Source organism: Haliotis rufescens, unplaced genomic scaffold (genome assembly GCF_023055435.1).
Source record: "Haliotis rufescens isolate VD_foot unplaced genomic scaffold, xgHalRufe1.0.p SCAF_12, whole genome shotgun sequence".
In the NCBI taxonomy this organism is placed as follows: Eukaryota; Metazoa; Mollusca; class Gastropoda; order Lepetellida; family Haliotidae; genus Haliotis; species Haliotis rufescens.
In genome coordinates this window covers 571,359-589,581 of record NW_025963802.1, presented here as the reverse complement: position 1 = coordinate 589,581, position 18,223 = coordinate 571,359, and the positions used below count along the sequence as shown (strand labels likewise).

The 18,223-nt window shown below is 37.4% G+C and overlaps 4 protein-coding genes across 4 annotated transcripts; all 4 read left to right on the top strand.

Annotated features, from left to right (window-relative positions):
• The first annotated feature begins 2,491 nt into the window (after positions 1–2,491).
• On the top strand, positions 2,492–3,542 carry LOC125378312 (neuropeptide-like protein 29). Its single transcript, XM_048393781.1, has 3 exons — positions 2,492–2,574; positions 2,857–3,214; positions 3,462–3,542. The coding sequence occupies exons 2-3, from the start codon at positions 2,866–2,868 to the stop codon at positions 3,476–3,478; spliced, it is 366 nt and encodes a 121-aa protein (XP_048249738.1). The 5' UTR covers positions 2,492–2,574; positions 2,857–2,865; the 3' UTR covers positions 3,479–3,542.
• A 2,984-nt stretch (positions 3,543–6,526) lies between these two features.
• LOC125378311 (neuropeptide-like protein 29) lies at positions 6,527–7,541 on the top strand. The gene is made up of 3 exons (XM_048393780.1): positions 6,527–6,609; positions 6,892–7,228; positions 7,476–7,541. Exons 2-3 carry the CDS (start codon positions 6,901–6,903, stop codon positions 7,490–7,492), a joined length of 345 nt encoding a protein of 114 aa, XP_048249737.1. The 5' UTR covers positions 6,527–6,609; positions 6,892–6,900; the 3' UTR covers positions 7,493–7,541.
• A 3,030-nt stretch (positions 7,542–10,571) lies between these two features.
• LOC125378310 (neuropeptide-like protein 29) lies at positions 10,572–11,574 on the top strand. Its single transcript, XM_048393779.1, has 3 exons — positions 10,572–10,623; positions 10,906–11,263; positions 11,511–11,574. The coding sequence occupies exons 2-3, from the start codon at positions 10,915–10,917 to the stop codon at positions 11,525–11,527; spliced, it is 366 nt and encodes a 121-aa protein (XP_048249736.1). The 5' UTR covers positions 10,572–10,623; positions 10,906–10,914; the 3' UTR covers positions 11,528–11,574.
• Positions 11,575–14,605: 3,031 nt separating this feature from the next.
• Positions 14,606–15,608, top strand: LOC125378309 (neuropeptide-like protein 29). The gene is made up of 3 exons (XM_048393778.1): positions 14,606–14,657; positions 14,940–15,297; positions 15,545–15,608. Exons 2-3 carry the CDS (start codon positions 14,949–14,951, stop codon positions 15,559–15,561), a joined length of 366 nt encoding a protein of 121 aa, XP_048249735.1. The 5' UTR covers positions 14,606–14,657; positions 14,940–14,948; the 3' UTR covers positions 15,562–15,608.
• The last annotated feature ends 2,615 nt before the right edge of the window (positions 15,609–18,223 follow it).

The following is an 18,223-nucleotide window of genomic DNA, read 5'->3' as shown; positions in this document are numbered from 1 at the left end:
GGTAGACAGTGTGCACTGTATTGAAATGCAAATGTGTGTGCTGTCCTTGAAAATGAGCGAAAGTTGTATTCAGAATACAATCTACATGTTGTTATGGCGCTTTGTATAAATAATATCTGAGCTGCTGCAATGAAACAGCGAAAGCCATGGTGATGTAGAGCATCAAAACAAATGTTGCAAGATTCTTACTGCTTTGGTTAGAAGGGAATGCATACAGTTGGAATTTCCATGACAGTAACATATCTTTACAGTTTATTTATAACACAAACAAAACGATTGAATTCAAAAGTAACTATTAAATACGCTTGTCCGGGTGTAGCTTATCAAACTAGGAATTATTTGTAATTTCCATCAAACATGTACTTCTTGATTTGATGATGCAATTTAAAATTTTGCATACTGCTTATGTAATTAATAGGAGAAGTATCTATATAGATATTTAGTTGTGTGTTCACTAAGCACCTTCCCTGTGGGTGCTATTTGTAAAATACATATTGATTAAATCAGACAGCGAATTTTAAGATTCCGAACTGGATTGGTAGGATTGAAGATTACAATAAACAAACAAATAGCTAATATATCCCTATTGTTTGATTACAACGCAAACGTGACAATCATTTATTAACACAAAGGAGATTGCATTTGGTAACTGTAGAGAGTGAAATTCAGCGGAATAAATGGTCCAACTTTAAAGCTTGTCATAAGTCTTTTTATAACAACAACCAGACTGTAAAAACAAGTCGTTTGGTCATGTCTATCTTTGAAAACACCTTTGTGTTATACTTTAAGAGCATTTTCTTCTGAAAACACACGTCTTTACTTTTAGATGTACGGTTCTGGGAAACCCTTACATAGTTACACATTGTCAAACTGATTTGCGCATGTTTTATTCTTGGTATGAGTTTTGGTTTAAACACGCCTTAAAAGAACACAGTCATCACTATCACTACTGCTTCATCATGTCAAGGGCATACGTAAAGGGTAGAGGCGATTTATATACTTTCTTCTTTCTTCTAATGTTTAGAACCAAAGACTCACCCCAAGATTAAAACACGTTAAAGTGAGTTATTTGCAACAGTGATTAAGTATATATGCAAATGTATGAATGGCTGAGACATTGTCAAAAGACAACATTCTCCTAATCTGGCACACGATGTAACTGACGGAGGAGCTCATGAAACACCCAACAAATATATACAAATATAAACTATTCATTAACACCTGATGACATCACTGATATTCAGCATATGTTTTAGCACAACCTTGCCTTTTACACTCAATGAAATCTGTTTCAGCAGATAATGGAGCCTGATTATTTTCTGGCGTTGACGATTTATGTAGTTAAAGGGTCATCATTGAATGATTATTATATCAACATTCAGGCGTTATCTATAGAAATTGAGATAACAAATTTAGTGATGCTCGTATTATTACAAATGCCTTGATAATGAAGTGTACAATTATCAAGATGATATGTTGAAAATAAGAGACTTCTCTCAAGAAACGCAGTTGCAAATAAAAGCCACATAACCCTTTTCAGAATCATTCGAAACCTCTGCTCGAAGCAGAGACCATTGTACGATTTCGACTTTAATGATCACACGCATGTGCGTATGAATGACTACCAGATAGTGATGATACCTGGCGGTTGCCAAAAAGTAAGCGTATCCTGCCCCAACGGTTCCTCCGTCACAAACACATACAAAGACAAGTCAACAAAGACGAGAAAACAAGCGGTTGTTCATATGTCAATCATGTTTTCAGAAGACATTGGTGTACTTTAGGCTTTTAACAGATATTACACGCATAAAATGGTGTTGTGAATATTCATAGTGACAGTCCCTTTGTGAGAAGAAACCAATATATGTACCTATCAGTTAGGAAATAAAGCTGTTGTAGTTTATTGTTATTGTGCAGTAAGATAAATAAAATTCGGGGAGAATAATGCAGTATCTGGGGACTTCTGCAGTATATTCAGCAGAAGCTATTTTCTTGTGAGCAGGCTGCTGTATTACACGGAAACGGTTAGCATAGTTGACCCCGTGTGGTACAGTGTTACTGCTGTACTGTGGTAAGGCTGTACTAGTGTGTTGCGTCAGTTTTCTGGTCTCTTGTTATGTCGTATCACACAGATGCATTATAATGTCTGATGTATGTTGCTCCCACATCATATATTTACTGGATACACACTTTTCAGACCGTTGTCGAATATTTACTTGATATAGGTTAAACGTTGAGTATCGAGGACTGTTTGAAATGCAGTTAGACGATGCCAGAGAGAGTGTGTCTGTTTTCCACCTTTATATACGTTGTCTTGTACTTCCTTAATCGATGTTCATGTATACCAGCTCGCATGTGTACCCGTAGGGTGATAACCTCGGGCCCTTTGATGCGAAAAGAATGCTTACTTTACACCATTAAACTGAGGTGCGTCACTTACCTGGAAGTGGCCAGCCCAAGGTAAATTAATCACGTATAATTCACAAATGGTATATATAAAGGATGGGGGAAACTGTTCCATCATCTCTTATCTTCACCTGCCGTTAAGACACAGATACGAGTCAAGACCAAACTGTAAGTACTATTTTAAGGTTTGCTTGTGATATATATGTATACTTTTAATGTTTGATTCATCTGCTGCGCATCTGGCTGTTTTCAATCTTTATGTTGAGCCAATTCATAAAAGTACGAATATGTAACATAAAACGTTCTTGTAAATTGGGAAATATATGAATGCAGGTGAAAGTAAAACTGATAACATAATTCACAATGAGTGGTGTGAACTGAATGTACCAGATGAGTAACGATAACATGCTATTTCCCTTTCTTGACAACGATTTTCACGTTACTCAATAGATACTCAAAATGATGAAGATAGTCGCCGCTCTTGTTGCCTGCCTGGCTGTTACCGCCTTTGCCGAGCCTACTGGTCTGTATGGTGGAATTGGCGGGTTGAAAGGAGGACTGGGCGGAATTGGCTACGGAATGGGTGGATTGTACGGAGGCCTTGGAGGTCTGTACGGAGGCTATGGAGGTCTGTACGGAGGCATGGGAGGTCTATACGGAGGCGTGGGAGGTCTATACGGAGGCATGGGAGGTCTATACGGAGGCGTGGGAGGTCTATACGGAGGCATGGGAGGTCTGTACGGAGGACTTGGAGGCTATGGTGGTCTCTACGGCGGAATTGGAGGATACGGAATGGGATTGGGAAAAGGTATTTCACAAAATATGATATCATTTGTTTATCGTATCCCACCTTCAGTCTCGTTTGCAAAATTATATAATTTACCTATGTGGTATTATTATTTTACGCGACAAAGCTGATGCCATTTACAAAACATCTTTAAAATTATTCTCTGCTTTCTCTAATATTTGGTTTAGCTTATCATGCAGCTAGTTTCAAGACTTCGTTGTGACTTATCCATATATCCCAACTTTATTCTACTATTTTTTTGTTTCAGGTATCGGCTATTATTGAGTTATTATCACCTGCAGTGTGATGCTGGCTATTTATGTATATTCTCAAACCAATGGAATTGGTTCAATAAAATCTTGTCATATTTATTTACGCCTTGAAATTTGTTTGAGAATCTGAAAACTGAATTGAATGTTCACAATGGAAGAGTGATCTATGTTTATCCATATTGTAAACTCTGGACATAGTGCGTGTTGTCGACCAATATCCAAGCACTTAAATGATATTGCGTTTTACTTCAAGCTAAGATATCAACTACTGATATGTGCTATTACGTTCCTGAGGAAACCGGACATGATGATAAGAGGAGTGAACCGGACATGATGATAAGAGGAGTGATTTTATGCTTGATATATCTCCCACAAAATGTCACTTACCCGAGTTCATGTTTCACGGGAATGTATCATTTGGGCTGCCACGGAAGGGTTTGTTGGCCATTTGAAGTACCATAATATCTGGAATTAGCTGGCTGTATTTCAATTTGCATTTTAAAAACATGCAGCGAAACAAATAAGCAGGAGTATCAATTTTGGTCAAAGCGTTCATTAACGGGATCAAGGGGTAGACAGTGTGCACTGTATTGAAATGCAAATGTGTGCGCTGTCCTTGAAAATGAGCGAAGGTTGTATTCAGAATACAATCTACATGTTGTTATGGCGCTTTGTATAAATAATATCTGAGCTGCTGCAATGAAACAGCGAAAGCCATGGTGATGTAGAGCATCAAAACAAATGTTGCAAGATTCTTACTGCTTTGGTTAGAAGGGAATGCATACAGTTGGAATTTCCATGACAGTAACATATCTTGACAGTTTATTAATAACACAAACAAAACGATTGAATTCAAAAGTAACTATTAAATACGCTTGTCCGGGTGTAGCTTATCAAACTAGGAATTATTTGTAATTTCCATCAAACATGTACTTCTTGATTTGATGATGCAATTTAAAATTTTGCATACTGCTTATGTAATTAATAGGAGAAGTATCTATATAGATATTTAGTTGTGTGTTCACTAAGCACCTTCCCTGTGGGTGCTATTTGTAAAATACATATTGATTAAATCAGACAGCGAATTTTAAGATTCCGAACTGGATTGGTAGGATTGAAGATTACAATAAACAAACAAATAGCTAATATATCCCTATTGTTTGATTACAACGCAAACGTGACAATCATTTATTAACACAAAGGAGATTGCATTTGGTAACTGTAGAGAGTGAAATTCAGCGGAATAAATGGTCCAACTTTATAGCTTGTCATAAGTCTTTTTATAACAACAACCAGACTGTAAAAACAAGTCGTTTGGTCATGTCTATCTTTGAAAACACCTTTGTGTTATACTTTAAGAGCATTTTCTTCTGAAAACACACGTCTTTACTTTTAGATGTACGGTTCTGGGAAACCCTTACATAGTTACACATTGTCAAACTGATTTGCGCATGTTTTATTCTTGGTATGAGTTTTGGTTTAAACACGCCTTAAAAGAACACAGTCATCACTATCACTACTGCTTCATCATGTCAAGGGCATACGTAAAGGGTAGAGGCGATTTATATACTTTCTTCTTTCTTCTAATGTTTAGAACCAAAGACTCACCCCAAGATTAAAACACGTTAAAGTGAGTTATTTGCAACAGTGATTAAGTATATATGCAAATGTATGAATGGCTGAGACATTGTCAAAAGACAACATTCTCCTAATCTGGCACACGATGTAACTGACGGAGGAGCTCATGAAACACCCAACAAATATATACAAATATAAACTATTCATTAACACCTGATGACATCACTGATATTCAGCATATGTTTTAGCACAACCTTGCCTTTTACACTCAATGAAATCTGTTTCAGCAGATAATGGAGCCTGATTATTTTCTGGCGTTGACGATTTATGTAGTTAAAGGGTCATCATTGAATGATTATTATATCAACATTCAGGCGTTATCTATAGAAATTGAGACAACAAATTTAGTGATGCTCGTATTATTACAAATGCCTTGATAATGAAGTGTACAATTATCAAGATGATATGTTGAAAATAAGAGACTTCTCTCAAGAAACGCAGTTGCAAATAAAAGCCACATAACCCTTTTCAGAATCATTCGAAACCTCTGCTCGAAGCAGAGACCATTGTACGATTTCGACTTTAATGATCACACGCATGTGCGTATGAATGACTACCAGATAGTGATGATACCTGGCGGTTGCCAAAAAGTAAGCGTATCCTGACCCAACGGTTCCTCCGTCACAAACACATACAAAGACAAGTCAACAAAGACGAGAAAACAAGCGGTTGTTCATATGTCAATCATGTTTTCAGAAGACATTGGTGTACTTTAGGCTTTTAACAGATATTACACGCATAAAATGGTGTTGTGAATATTCATAGTGACAGTCCCTTTGTGAGAAGAAACCAATATATGTACCTATCAGTTAGGAAATAAAGCTGTTGTAGTTTATTGTTATTGTGCAGTAAGATAAATAAAATTCGGGGAGAATAATGCAGTATCTGGGGACTTCTGCAGTATATTCAGCAGAAGCTATTTTCTTGTGAGCAGGCTGCTGTATTACACGGAAACGGTTAGCATAGTTGACCCCGTGTGGTACAGTGCTACTGCTGTACTGTGGTAAGGCTGTACTAGTGTGTTGCGTCAGTTTTCTGGTCTCTTGTTATGTCGTATCACACAGATGCATTATAATGTCTGATGTATGTTGCTCCCACATCATATATTTACTGGATACACACTTTTCAGACCGTTGTCGAATATTTACTTGATATAGGTTAAACGTTGAGTATCGAGGACTGTTTGAAATGCAGTTAGACGATGCCAGAGAGAGTGTGTCTGTTTTCCACCTTTATATACGTTGTCTTGTACTTCCTTAATCGATGTTCATGTATACCAGCTCGCATGTGTACCCGTAGGGTGATAACCTCGGACCCTTTGATGCGAAAAGAATGCTTACTTTACACCATTAAACTGAGGTGCGTCACTTACCTGGAAGTGGCCAGCCCAAGGTAAATTAATCACGTATAATTCACAAATGGTATATATAAAGGATGGGGGAAACTGTTCCATCATCTCTTATCTTCACCTGCCGTTAAGACACAGATACGAGTCAAGACCAAACTGTAAGTACTATTTTAAGGTTTGCTTGTGATATATATGTATACTTTTAATGTTTGATTCATCTGCTGCGCATCTGGCTGTTTTCAATCTTTATGTTGAGCCAATTCATAAAAGTACGAATATGTAACATAAAACGTTCTTGTAAATTGGGAAATATATGAATGCAGGTGAAAGTAAAACTGATAACATAATTCACAATGAGTGGTGTGAACTGAATGTACCAGATGAGTAACGATAACATGCTATTTCCCTTTCTTGACAACGATTTTCACGTTACTCAATAGATACTCAAAATGATGAAGATAGTCGCCGCTCTTGTTGCCTGCCTGGCTGTTACCGCCTTTGCCGAGCCTACTGGTCTGTATGGTGGAATTGGCGGGTTGAAAGGAGGACTGGGCGGAATTGGCTACGGAATGGGTGGATTGTACGGAGGCCTTGGAGGTCTGTACGGAGGCTATGGAGGTCTGTACGGAGGCATGGGAGGTCTATACGGAGGCGTGGGAGGTCTATACGGAGGCGTGGGAGGTCTATACGGAGGCATGGGAGGTCTGCACGGAGGACTTGGAGGCTATGGTGGTCTCTACGGCGGAATTGGAGGATACGGAATGGGATTGGGAAAAGGTATTTCACAAAATATGATATCATTTGTTTATCGTATCCCACCTTCAGTCTCGTTTGCAAAATTATATAATTTACCTATGTGGTATTATTATTTTACGCGACAAAGCTGATGCCATTTACAAAACATCTTTAAAATTATTCTCTGCTTTCTCTAATATTTGGTTTAGCTTATCATGCAGCTAGTTTCAAGACTTCGTTGTGACTTATCCATATATCCCAACTTTATTCTACTATTTTTTTGTTTCAGGTATCGGCTATTATTGAGTTATTATCACCTGCAGTGTGATGCTGGCTATTTATGTATATTCTCAAACCAATGGAATTGGTTCAATAAAATCTTGTCATATTTATTTACGCCTTGAAATTTGTTTGAGAATCTGAAAACTGAATTGAATGTTCACAATGGAAGAGTGATCTATGTTTATCCATATTGTAAACTCTGGACATAATGCGTGTTGTCGACCAATATCCAAGCACTTAAATGATATTGCGTTTTACTTCAAGCTAAGATATCAACTACTGATATGTGCTATTACGTTCCTGAGGAAACCGGACATGATGATAAGAGGAGTGAACCGGACATGATGATAAGAGGAGTGATTTTATGCTTGATATATCTCCCACAAAATGTCACTTACCGAGTTCATGTTTCACGGGAATGTATCATTTGGGCTGCCACGAAAGGGTTTGTTGGCCATTTGAAGTACCATAATATCTGGAATTGGCTGGCTGTATTTCAATTTGCATTTTAAAAACATGCAGCGAAACAAATAAGCAGGAGTATCAATTTTGGTCAAAGCGTTCATTAACGGGATCAAGGGGTAGACAGTGTGCACTGTATTGAAATGCAAATGTGTGTGCTGTCCTTGAAAATGAGCGAAAGTTGTATTCAGAATACAATCTACATGTTGTTATGGCGCTTTGTATAAATAATATCTGAGCTGCTGCAATGAAACAGCGAAAGCCATGGTGATGTAGAGCATCAAAACAAATGTTGCAAGATTCTTACTGCTTTGGTTAGAAGGGAATGCATACAGTTGGAATTTCCATGACAGTAACATATCTTTACAGTTTATTTGTAACACAAACAAAACGATTGAATTCAAAAGTAACTATTAAATACGCTTGTCCGGGTGTAGCTTATCAAACTAGGATTTATTTGTAATTTCCATCAAACATGTACTTCTTGATTTGATGATGCAATTTAAAATTTTGCATACTGCTTATGTAATTAATAGGAGAAGTATCTATATAGATATTTAGTTGTGTGTTCACTAAGCACCTTCCCTGTGGGTGCTATTTGTAAAATACATATTGATTAAATCAGACAGCGAATTTTAAGATTCCGAACTGGATTGGTAGGATTGAAGATTACAATAAACAAACAAATAGCTAATATATCCCTATTGTTTGATTACAACGCAAACGTGACAATCATTTATTAACACAAAGGAGATTGCATTTGGTAACTGTAGAGAGTGAAATTCAGCGGAATAAATGGTCCAACTTTAAAGCTTGTCATAAGTCTTTTTATAACAACAACCAGACTGTAAAAACAAGTCGTTTGGTCATGTCTATCTTTGAAAACACCTTTGTGTTATACTTTAAGAGCATTTTCTTCTGAAAACACACGTCTTTACTTTTAGATGTACGGTTCTGGGAAACCCTTACATAGTTACACATTGTCAAACTGATTTGCGCATGTTTTATTCTTGGTATGAGTTTTGGTTTAAACACGCCTTAAAAGAACACAGTCATCACTATCACTACTGCTTCATCATGTCAAGGGCATACGTAAAGGGTAGAGGCGATTTATATACTTTCTTCTTTCTTCTAATGTTTAGAACCAAAGACTCACCCCAAGATTAAAACACGTTAAAGTGAGTTATTTGCAACAGTGATTAAGTATATATGCAAATGTATGAATGGCTGAGACATTGTCAAAAGACAACATTCTCCTAATCTGGCACACGATGTAACTGACGGAGGAGCTCATGAAACACCCAACAAATATATACAAATATAAACTATTCATTAACACCTGATGACATCACTGATATTCAGCATATGTTTTAGCACAACCTTGCCTTTTACACTCAATGAAATCTGTTTCAGCAGATAATGGAGCCTGATTATTTTCTGGCGTTGACGATTTATGTAGTTAAAGGGTCATCATTGAATGATTATTATATCAACATTCAGGCGTTATCTATAGAAATTGAGATAACAAATTTAGTGATGCTCGTATTATTACAAATGCCTTGATAATGAAGTGTACAATTATCAAGATGATATGTTGAAAATAAGAGACTTCTCTCAAGAAACGCAGTTGCAAATTAAAGCCACATAACCCTTTTCAGAATCATTCGAAACCTCTGCTCGAAGCAGAGACCATTGTACGATTTCGACTTTAATGATCACACGCATGTGCGTATGAATGACTACCAGATAGTGATGATACCTGGCGGTTGCCAAAAAGTAAGCGTATCCTGACCCAACGGTTCCTCCGTCACAAACACATACAAAGACAAGTCAACAAAGACGAGAAAACAAGCGGTTGTTCATATGTCAATCATGTTTTCAGAAGACATTGGTGTACTTTAGGCTTTTAACAGATATTACACGCATAAAATGGTGTTGTGAATATTCATAGTGACAGTCCCTTTGTGAGAAGAAACCAATATATGTACCTAACAGTTAGGAAATAAAGCTGTTGTAGTTTATTGTTATTGTGCAGTAAGATAAATAAAATTCGGGGAGAATAATGCAGTATCTGGGGACTTCTGCAGTATATTCAGCAGAAGCTATTTTCTTGTGAGCAGGCTGCTGTATTACACGGAAACGGTTAGCATAGTTGACCCCGTGTGGTACAGTGCTACTGCTGTACTGTGGTAAGGCTGTACTAGTGTGTTGCGTCAGTTTTTCTGGTCTCTTGTTATGTCGTATCACACAGATGCATTATAATGTCTGATGTATGTTGCTCCCACATCATATATTTACTGGATACACACTTTTCAGACCGTTATCGAATATTTACTTGATATAGGTTAAACGTTGAGTATCGAGGACTGTTTGAAATGCAGTTAGACGATGCCAGAGAGAGTGTGTCTGTTTGCCACCTTTATATACGTTGTCTTGTACTTCCTTAATCGATGTTCATGTATACCAGCTCGCATGTGTACCCGTAGGGTGATAACCTCGGGCCCTTTGATGCGAAAAGAATGCTTACTTTACACCATTAAACTGAGGTGCGTCACTTACCTGGAAGTGGCCAGCCCAAGGTAAATTAATCACGTATAATTCACAAATGGTATATATAAAGGATGGGGGAAACTGTTCCATCATCTCTTATCTTCACCTGCCGTTAAGACACAGATACGAGTCAAGACCAAACTGTAAGTACTATTTTAAGGTTTGCTTGTGATATATATGTATACTTTTAATGTTTGATTCATCTGCTGCGCATCTGGCTGTTTTCAATCTTTATGATGAGCCAATTCATAAAAGTACGAATATGTAACATAAAACGTTCTTGTAAATTGGGAAATATATGAATGCAGGTGAAAGTAAAACTGATAACATAATTCACAATGAGTGGTGTGAACTGAATTTACCAGATGAGTAACGATAACATGCTATTTCCCTTTCTTGACAACGATTTTCACGTTACTCAATAGATACTCAAAATGATGAAGATAGTCGCCGCTCTTGTTGCCTGCCTGGCTATTACCGCCTTTGCCGAGCCTACCGGTCTGTATGGTGGAATTGGCGGGTTGAAAGGAGGACTGGGCGGAATTGGCTACGGAATGGGTGGATTGTACGGAGGCCTTGGAGGTCTGTACGGAGGCTATGGAGGTCTGTACGGAGGCATGGGAGGTCTATACGGAGGCGTGGGAGGTCTATACGGAGGCATGGGAGGTCTATACGGAGGCGTGGGAGGTCTATACGGAGGCATGGGAGGTCTGCACGGAGGACTTGGAGGCTATGGTGGTCTCTACGGCGGAATTGGAGGATACGGAATGGGATTGGGAAAAGGTATTTCACAAAATATGATATCATTTGTTTATCGTATCCCACCTTCAGTCTCGTTTGCAAAATTATATAATTTACCTATGTGGTATTATTATTTTACGCGACAAAGCTGATGACATTTACAAAACATCTTTAAAATTATTCTCTGCTTTCTCTAATATTTGGTTTAGCTTATCATGCAGCTAGTTTCAAACCTTCGTTGTGACTTATCCATATATCCCAACTTTATTCTACTATTTTTTTGTTTCAGGTATCGGCTATTATTGAGTTATTATCACCTGCAGTGTGATGCTGGCTATTTATGTATATTCTCAAACCAATGGAATTGGTTCAATAAAATCTTGTCATATTTATTTACGCCTTGAAATTTGTTTGAGAATCTGAAAACTGAATTGAATGTTCACAATGGAAGAGTGATCTATGTTTATCCATATTGTAAACTCTGGACATAGTGCGTGTTGTCGACCAATATCCAAGCACTTAAATGATATTGCGTTTTACTTCAAGCTAAGATATCAACTACTGATATGTGCTATTACGTTCCTGAGGAAACCGGACATGATGATAAGAGGAGTGAACCGGACATGATGATAAGAGGAGTGATTTTATGCTTGATATATCTCCCACAAAATGTCACTTACCCGAGTTCATGTTTCACGGTAATGTGTCATTTGGGCTGCCACGGAAGGGTTTGTTGGCCATTTGAAGTACCATAATATCTGGAATTGGCTGGCTGTATTTCAATTTGCATTTTAAAAACATGCAGCGAAACAAATAAGCAGGAGTATCAATTTTGGTCAAAGCGTTCATTAACGGGATCAAGGGTAGACAGTGTGCACTGTATTGAAATGCAAATGTGTGCGCTGTCCTTGAAAATGAGCGAAAGTTGTATTCAGAATACAATCTACATGTTGTTATGGCGCTTTGTATAAATAATATCTGAGCTGCTGCAATGAAACAGCGAAAGCCATGGTGATGTAGAGCATCAAAACAAATGTTGCAAGATTCTTACTGCTTTGGTTAGAAGGGAATGCATACAGTTAGAATTTCCATGACAGTAACATATCTTGACAGTTTATTAATAACACAAACAAAACGATTGAATTCAAAAGTAACTATTAAATACGCTTGTCCGGGTGTAGCTTATCAAACTAGGAATTATTTGTAATTTCCATCAAACATGTGCTTCTTGATTTGATGATGCAATTTAAAATTTTGCATACTGCTTATGTAATTAATAGGAGAAGTATCTATATAGATATTTAGTTGTGTGTTCACTAAGCACCTTCCCTGTGGGTGCTATTTGTAAAATACATATTGATTAAATCAGACAGCGAATTTTAAGATTCCGAACTGGATTGGTAGGATTGAAGATTACAATAAACAAACAAATAGCTAATAAATCCCTATTGTTTGATTACAACGCAAACGTGACAATCACTTATTAACACAAAGGAGATTGCATTTGGTAACTGTAGAGAGTGAAATTCAGCGGAATAAATGGTCCAACTTTAAAGCTTGTCATAAGTCTTTTTATAACAACAACCAGACTGTAAAAACAAGTCGTTTGGTCATGTCTATCTTTGAAAACACCTTTGTGTTATACTTTAAGAGCATTTTCTTCTGAAAACACACGTCTTTACTTTTAGATGTACGGTTCTGGGAAATCCTTACATAGTTACACATTGTCAAACTGATTTGCGCATATTTTATTCTTGGTATGAGTTTTGGTTTAAACACGCCTTAAAAGAACACAGTCATCACTATCACTACTGCTTCATCATGTCAAGGGCATACGTAAAGGGTAGAGGCGATTTATATACTTTCTTCTTTCTTCTAATGTTTAGAACCAAAGACTCACCCCAAGATTAAAACACGTTAAAGTGAGTTATTTGCAACAGTGATTAAGTATATATGCAAATGTATGAATGGTTGAGACATTGTCAAAAGACAACATTCTCCCAATCTGGCACACGATGTAACTGACGGAGGAGCTCATGAAACACCCAACAAATATATACAAATATAAACTATTCATTAACACCTGATGACATCACTGATATTCAGCATATGTTTTAGCACAACCTTGCCTTTTACACTCAATGAAATCTGTTTCAGCAGATAATGGAGCCTGATTATTTTCTGACGTTGACGATTTATGTAGTTAAAGGGTCATCATTGAATGATTATTATATCAACATTCAGGCGTTATCTATAGAAATTGAGATAACAAATTTAGTGATGCTCGTATTATTACAAATGCCTTGATAATGAAGTGTACAATTATCAAGATGATATGTTGAAAATAAGAGACTTCTCTCAAGAAACGCAGTTGCAAATAAAAGCCACATAACCCTTTTCAGAATCATTCGAAACCTCTGCTCGAAGCAGAGACCATTGTACGATTTCGACTTTAATGATCACACGCATGTGCGTATGAATGACTACCAGATAGTGATGATACCTGGCGGTTGCCAAAAAGTAAGCGTATCCTGCCCCAACGGTTCCTCCGTCACAAACACATACAAAGACAAGTCAACAAAGACGAGAAAACAAGCGGTTGTTCATATGTCAATCATGTTTTCAGAAGACATTGGTGTACTTTAGGCTTTTAACAGATATTACACGCATAAAATGGTGTTGTGAATATTCATAGTGACAGTCCCTTTGTGAGAAGAAACCAATATATGTACCTATCAGTTAGGAAATAAAGCTGTTGTAGTTTATTGTTATTGTGCAGTAAGATAAATAAAATTCGGGGAGAATAATGCAGTATCTGGGGACTTCTGCAGTATATTCAGCAGAAGCTATTTTCTTGTGAGCAGGCTGCTGTATTACACGGAAACGGTTAGCATAGTTGACCCCGTGTGGTACAGTGCTACTGCTGTACTGTGGTAAGGCTGTACTAGTGTGTTGCGTCAGTTTTCTGGTCTCTTGTTATGTCGTATCACACAGATGCATTATAATGTCTGATGTATGTTGCTCCCACATCATATATTTACTGGATACACACTTTTCAGACCGTTATCGAATATTTACTTGATATAGGTTAAACGTTGAGTATCGAGGACTGTTTGAAATGCAGTTAGACGATGCCAGAGAGAGTGTGTCTGTTTGCCACCTTTATATACGTTGTCTTGTACTTCCTTAATCGATGTTCATGTATACCAGCTCGCATGTGTACCCGTAGGGTGATAACCTCGGGCCCTTTGATGCGAAAAGAATGCTTACTTTACACCATTAAACTGAGGTGCGTCTCTTACCTGGAAGTGGCCAGCCCAAGGTAAATTAATCACGTATAATTCACAAATGGTATATATAAAGGATGGGGGAAACTGTTCCATCATCTCTTATCTTCACCTGCCGTTAAGACACAGATACGAGTCAAGACCAAACTGTAAGTACTATTTTAAGGTTTGCTTGTGATATATATGTATACTTTTAATGTTTGATTCATCTGCTGCGCATCTGGCTGTTTTCAATCTTTATGATGAGCCAATTCATAAAAGTACGAATATGTAACATAAAACGTTCTTGTAAATTGGGAAATATATGAATGCAGGTGAAAGTAAAACTGATAACATAATTCACAATGAGTGGTGTGAACTGAATTTACCAGATGAGTAACGATAACATGCTATTTCCCTTTCTTGACAACGATTTTCACGTTACTCAATAGATACTCAAAATGATGAAGATAGTCGCCGCTCTTGTTGCCTGCCTGGCTATTACCGCCTTTGCCGAGCCTACCGGTCTGTATGGTGGAATTGGCGGGTTGAAAGGAGGACTGGGCGGAATTGGCTACGGAATGGGTGGATTGTACGGAGGCCTTGGAGGTCTGTACGGAGGCTATGGAGGTCTGTACGGAGGCATGGGAGGTCTATACGGAGGCGTGGGAGGTCTATACGGAGGCATGGGAGGTCTATACGGAGGCGTGGGAGGTCTATACGGAGGCATGGGAGGTCTGCACGGAGGACTTGGAGGCTATGGTGGTCTCTACGGCGGAATTGGAGGATACGGAATGGGATTGGGAAAAGGTATTTCACAAAATATGATATCATTTGTTTATCGTATCCCACCTTCAGTCTCGTTTGCAAAATTATATAATTTACCTATGTGGTATTATTATTTTACGCGACAAAGCTGATGACATTTACAAAACATCTTTAAAATTATTCTCTGCTTTCTCTAATATTTGGTTTAGCTTATCATGCAGCTAGTTTCAAACCTTCGTTGTGACTTATCCATATATCCCAACTTTATTCTACTATTTTTTTGTTTCAGGTATCGGCTATTATTGAGTTATTATCACCTGCAGTGTGATGCTGGCTATTTATGTATATTCTCAAACCAATGGAATTGGTTCAATAAAATCTTGTCATATTTATTTACGCCTTGAAATTTGTTTGAGAATCTGAAAACTGAATTGAATGTTCACAATGGAAGAGTGATCTATGTTTATCCATATTGTAAACTCTGGACATAGTGCGTGTTGTCGACCAATATCCAAGCACTTAAATGATATTGCGTTTTACTTCAAGCTAAGATATCAACTACTGATATGTGCTATTACGTTCCTGAGGAAACCGGACATGATGATAAGAGGAGTGAACCGGACATGATGATAAGAGGAGTGATTTTATGCTTGATATATCTCCCACAAAATGTCACTTACCCGAGTTCATGTTTCACGGTAATGTGTCATTTGGGCTGCCACGGAAGGGTTTGTTGGCCATTTGAAGTACCATAATATCTGGAATTGGCTGGCTGTATTTCAATTTGCATTTTAAAAACATGCAGCGAAACAAATAAGCAGGAGTATCAATTTTGGTCAAAGCGTTCATTAACGGGATCAAGGGTAGACAGTGTGCACTGTATTGAAATGCAAATGTGTGCGCTGTCCTTGAAAATGAGCGAAAGTTGTATTCAGAATACAATCTACATGTTGTTATGGCGCTTTGTATAAATAATATCTGAGCTGCTGCAATGAAACAGCGAAAGCCATGGTGATGTAGAGCATCAAAACAAATGTTGCAAGATTCTTACTGCTTTGGTTAGAAGGGAATGCATACAGTTAGAATTTCCATGACAGTAACATATCTTGACAGTTTATTAATAACACAAACAAAACGATTGAATTCAAAAGTAACTATTAAATACGCTTGTCCGGGTGTAGCTTATCAAACTAGGAATTATTTGTAATTTCCATCAAACATGTGCTTCTTGATTTGATGATGCAATTTAAAATTTTGCATACTGCTTATGTAATTAATAGGAGAAGTATCTATATAGATATTTAGTTGTGTGTTCACTAAGCACCTTCCCTGTGGGTGCTATTTGTAAAATACATATTGATTAAATCAGACAGCGAATTTTAAGATTCCGAACTGGATTGGTAGGATTGAAGATTACAATAAACAAACAAATAGCTAATAAATCCCTATTGTTTGATTACAACGCAAACGTGACAATCACTTATTAACACAAAGGAGATTGCATTTGGTAACTGTAGAGAGTGAAATTCAGCGGAATAAATGGTCCAACTTTAAAGCTTGTCATAAGTCTTTTTATAACAACAACCAGACTGTAAAAACAAGTCGTTTGGTCATGTCTATCTTTGAAAACACCTTTGTGTTATACTTTAAGAGCATTTTCTTCTGAAAACACACGTCTTTACTTTTAGATGTACGGTTCTGGGAAATCCTTACATAGTTACACATTGTCAAACTGATTTGCGCATATTTTATTCTTGGTATGAGTTTTGGTTTAAACACGCCTTAAAAGAACACAGTCATCACTATCACTACTGCTTCATCATGTCAAGGGCATACGTAAAGGGTAGAGGCGATTTATATACTTTCTTCTTTCTTCTAATGTTTAGAACCAAAGACTCACCCCAAGATTAAAACACGTTAAAGTGAGTTATTTGCAACAGTGATTAAGTATATATGCAAATGTATGAATGGTTGAGACATTGTCAAAAGACAACATTCTCCCAATCTGGCACACGATGTAACTGACGGAGGAGCTCATGAAACACCCAACAAATATATACAAATATAAACTATTCATTAACACCTGATGACATCACTGATATTCAGCATATGTTTTAGCACAACCTTGCCTTTTACACTCAATGAAATCTGTTTCAGCAGATAATGGAGCCTGATTATTTTCTGACGTTGACGATTTATGTAGTTAAAGGGTCATCATTGAATGATTATTATATCAACATTCAGGCGTTATCTATAGAAATTGAGATAACAAATTTAGTGATGCTCGTATTATTACAAATGCCTTGATAATGAAGTGTACAATTATCAAGATGATATGTTGAAAATAAGAGACTTCTCTCAAGAAACGCAGTTGCAAATAAAAGCCACATAACCCTTTTCAGAATCATTCGAAACCTCTGCTCGAAGCAGAGACCATTGTACGATTTCGACTTTAATGATCACACGCATGTGCGTATGAATGACTACCAGATAGTGATGATACCTGGCGGTTGCCAAAAAGTAAGCGTATCCTGCCCCAACGGTTCCTCCGTCACAAACACATACAAAGACAAGTCAACAAAGACGAGAAAACAAGCGGTTGTTCATATGTCAATCATGTTTTCAGAAGACATTGGTGTACTTTAGGCTTTTAACAGATATTACACGCATAAAATGGTGTTGTGAATATTCATAGTGACAGTCCCTTTGTGAGAAGAAACCAATATATGTACCTATCAGTTAGGAAATAAAGCTGTTGTAGTTTATTGTTATTGTGCAGTAAGATAAATAAAATTCGGGGAGAATAATGCAGTATCTGGGGACTTCTGCAGTATATTCAGCAGAAGCTATTTTCTTGTGAGCAGGCTGCTGTATTACACGGAAACGGTTAGCATAGTTGACCCCGTGTGGTACAGTGCTACTGCTGTACTGTGGTAAGGCTGTACTAGTGTGTTGCGTCAGTTTTCTG

What these genes read in the sequence shown, in the direction of transcription:
- LOC125378310 (XM_048393779.1), top strand. Translation starts at nt 10,915, where the DNA reads ATGATGAAGATAGTCGCCGCTCTTGTTGCCTGCCTGGCTATTACCGCC.
- LOC125378311 (XM_048393780.1), top strand. Translation starts at nt 6,901, where the DNA reads ATGATGAAGATAGTCGCCGCTCTTGTTGCCTGCCTGGCTGTTACCGCC.
- LOC125378309 (XM_048393778.1), top strand. Translation starts at nt 14,949, where the DNA reads ATGATGAAGATAGTCGCCGCTCTTGTTGCCTGCCTGGCTATTACCGCC.
- LOC125378312 (XM_048393781.1), top strand. Translation starts at nt 2,866, where the DNA reads ATGATGAAGATAGTCGCCGCTCTTGTTGCCTGCCTGGCTGTTACCGCC.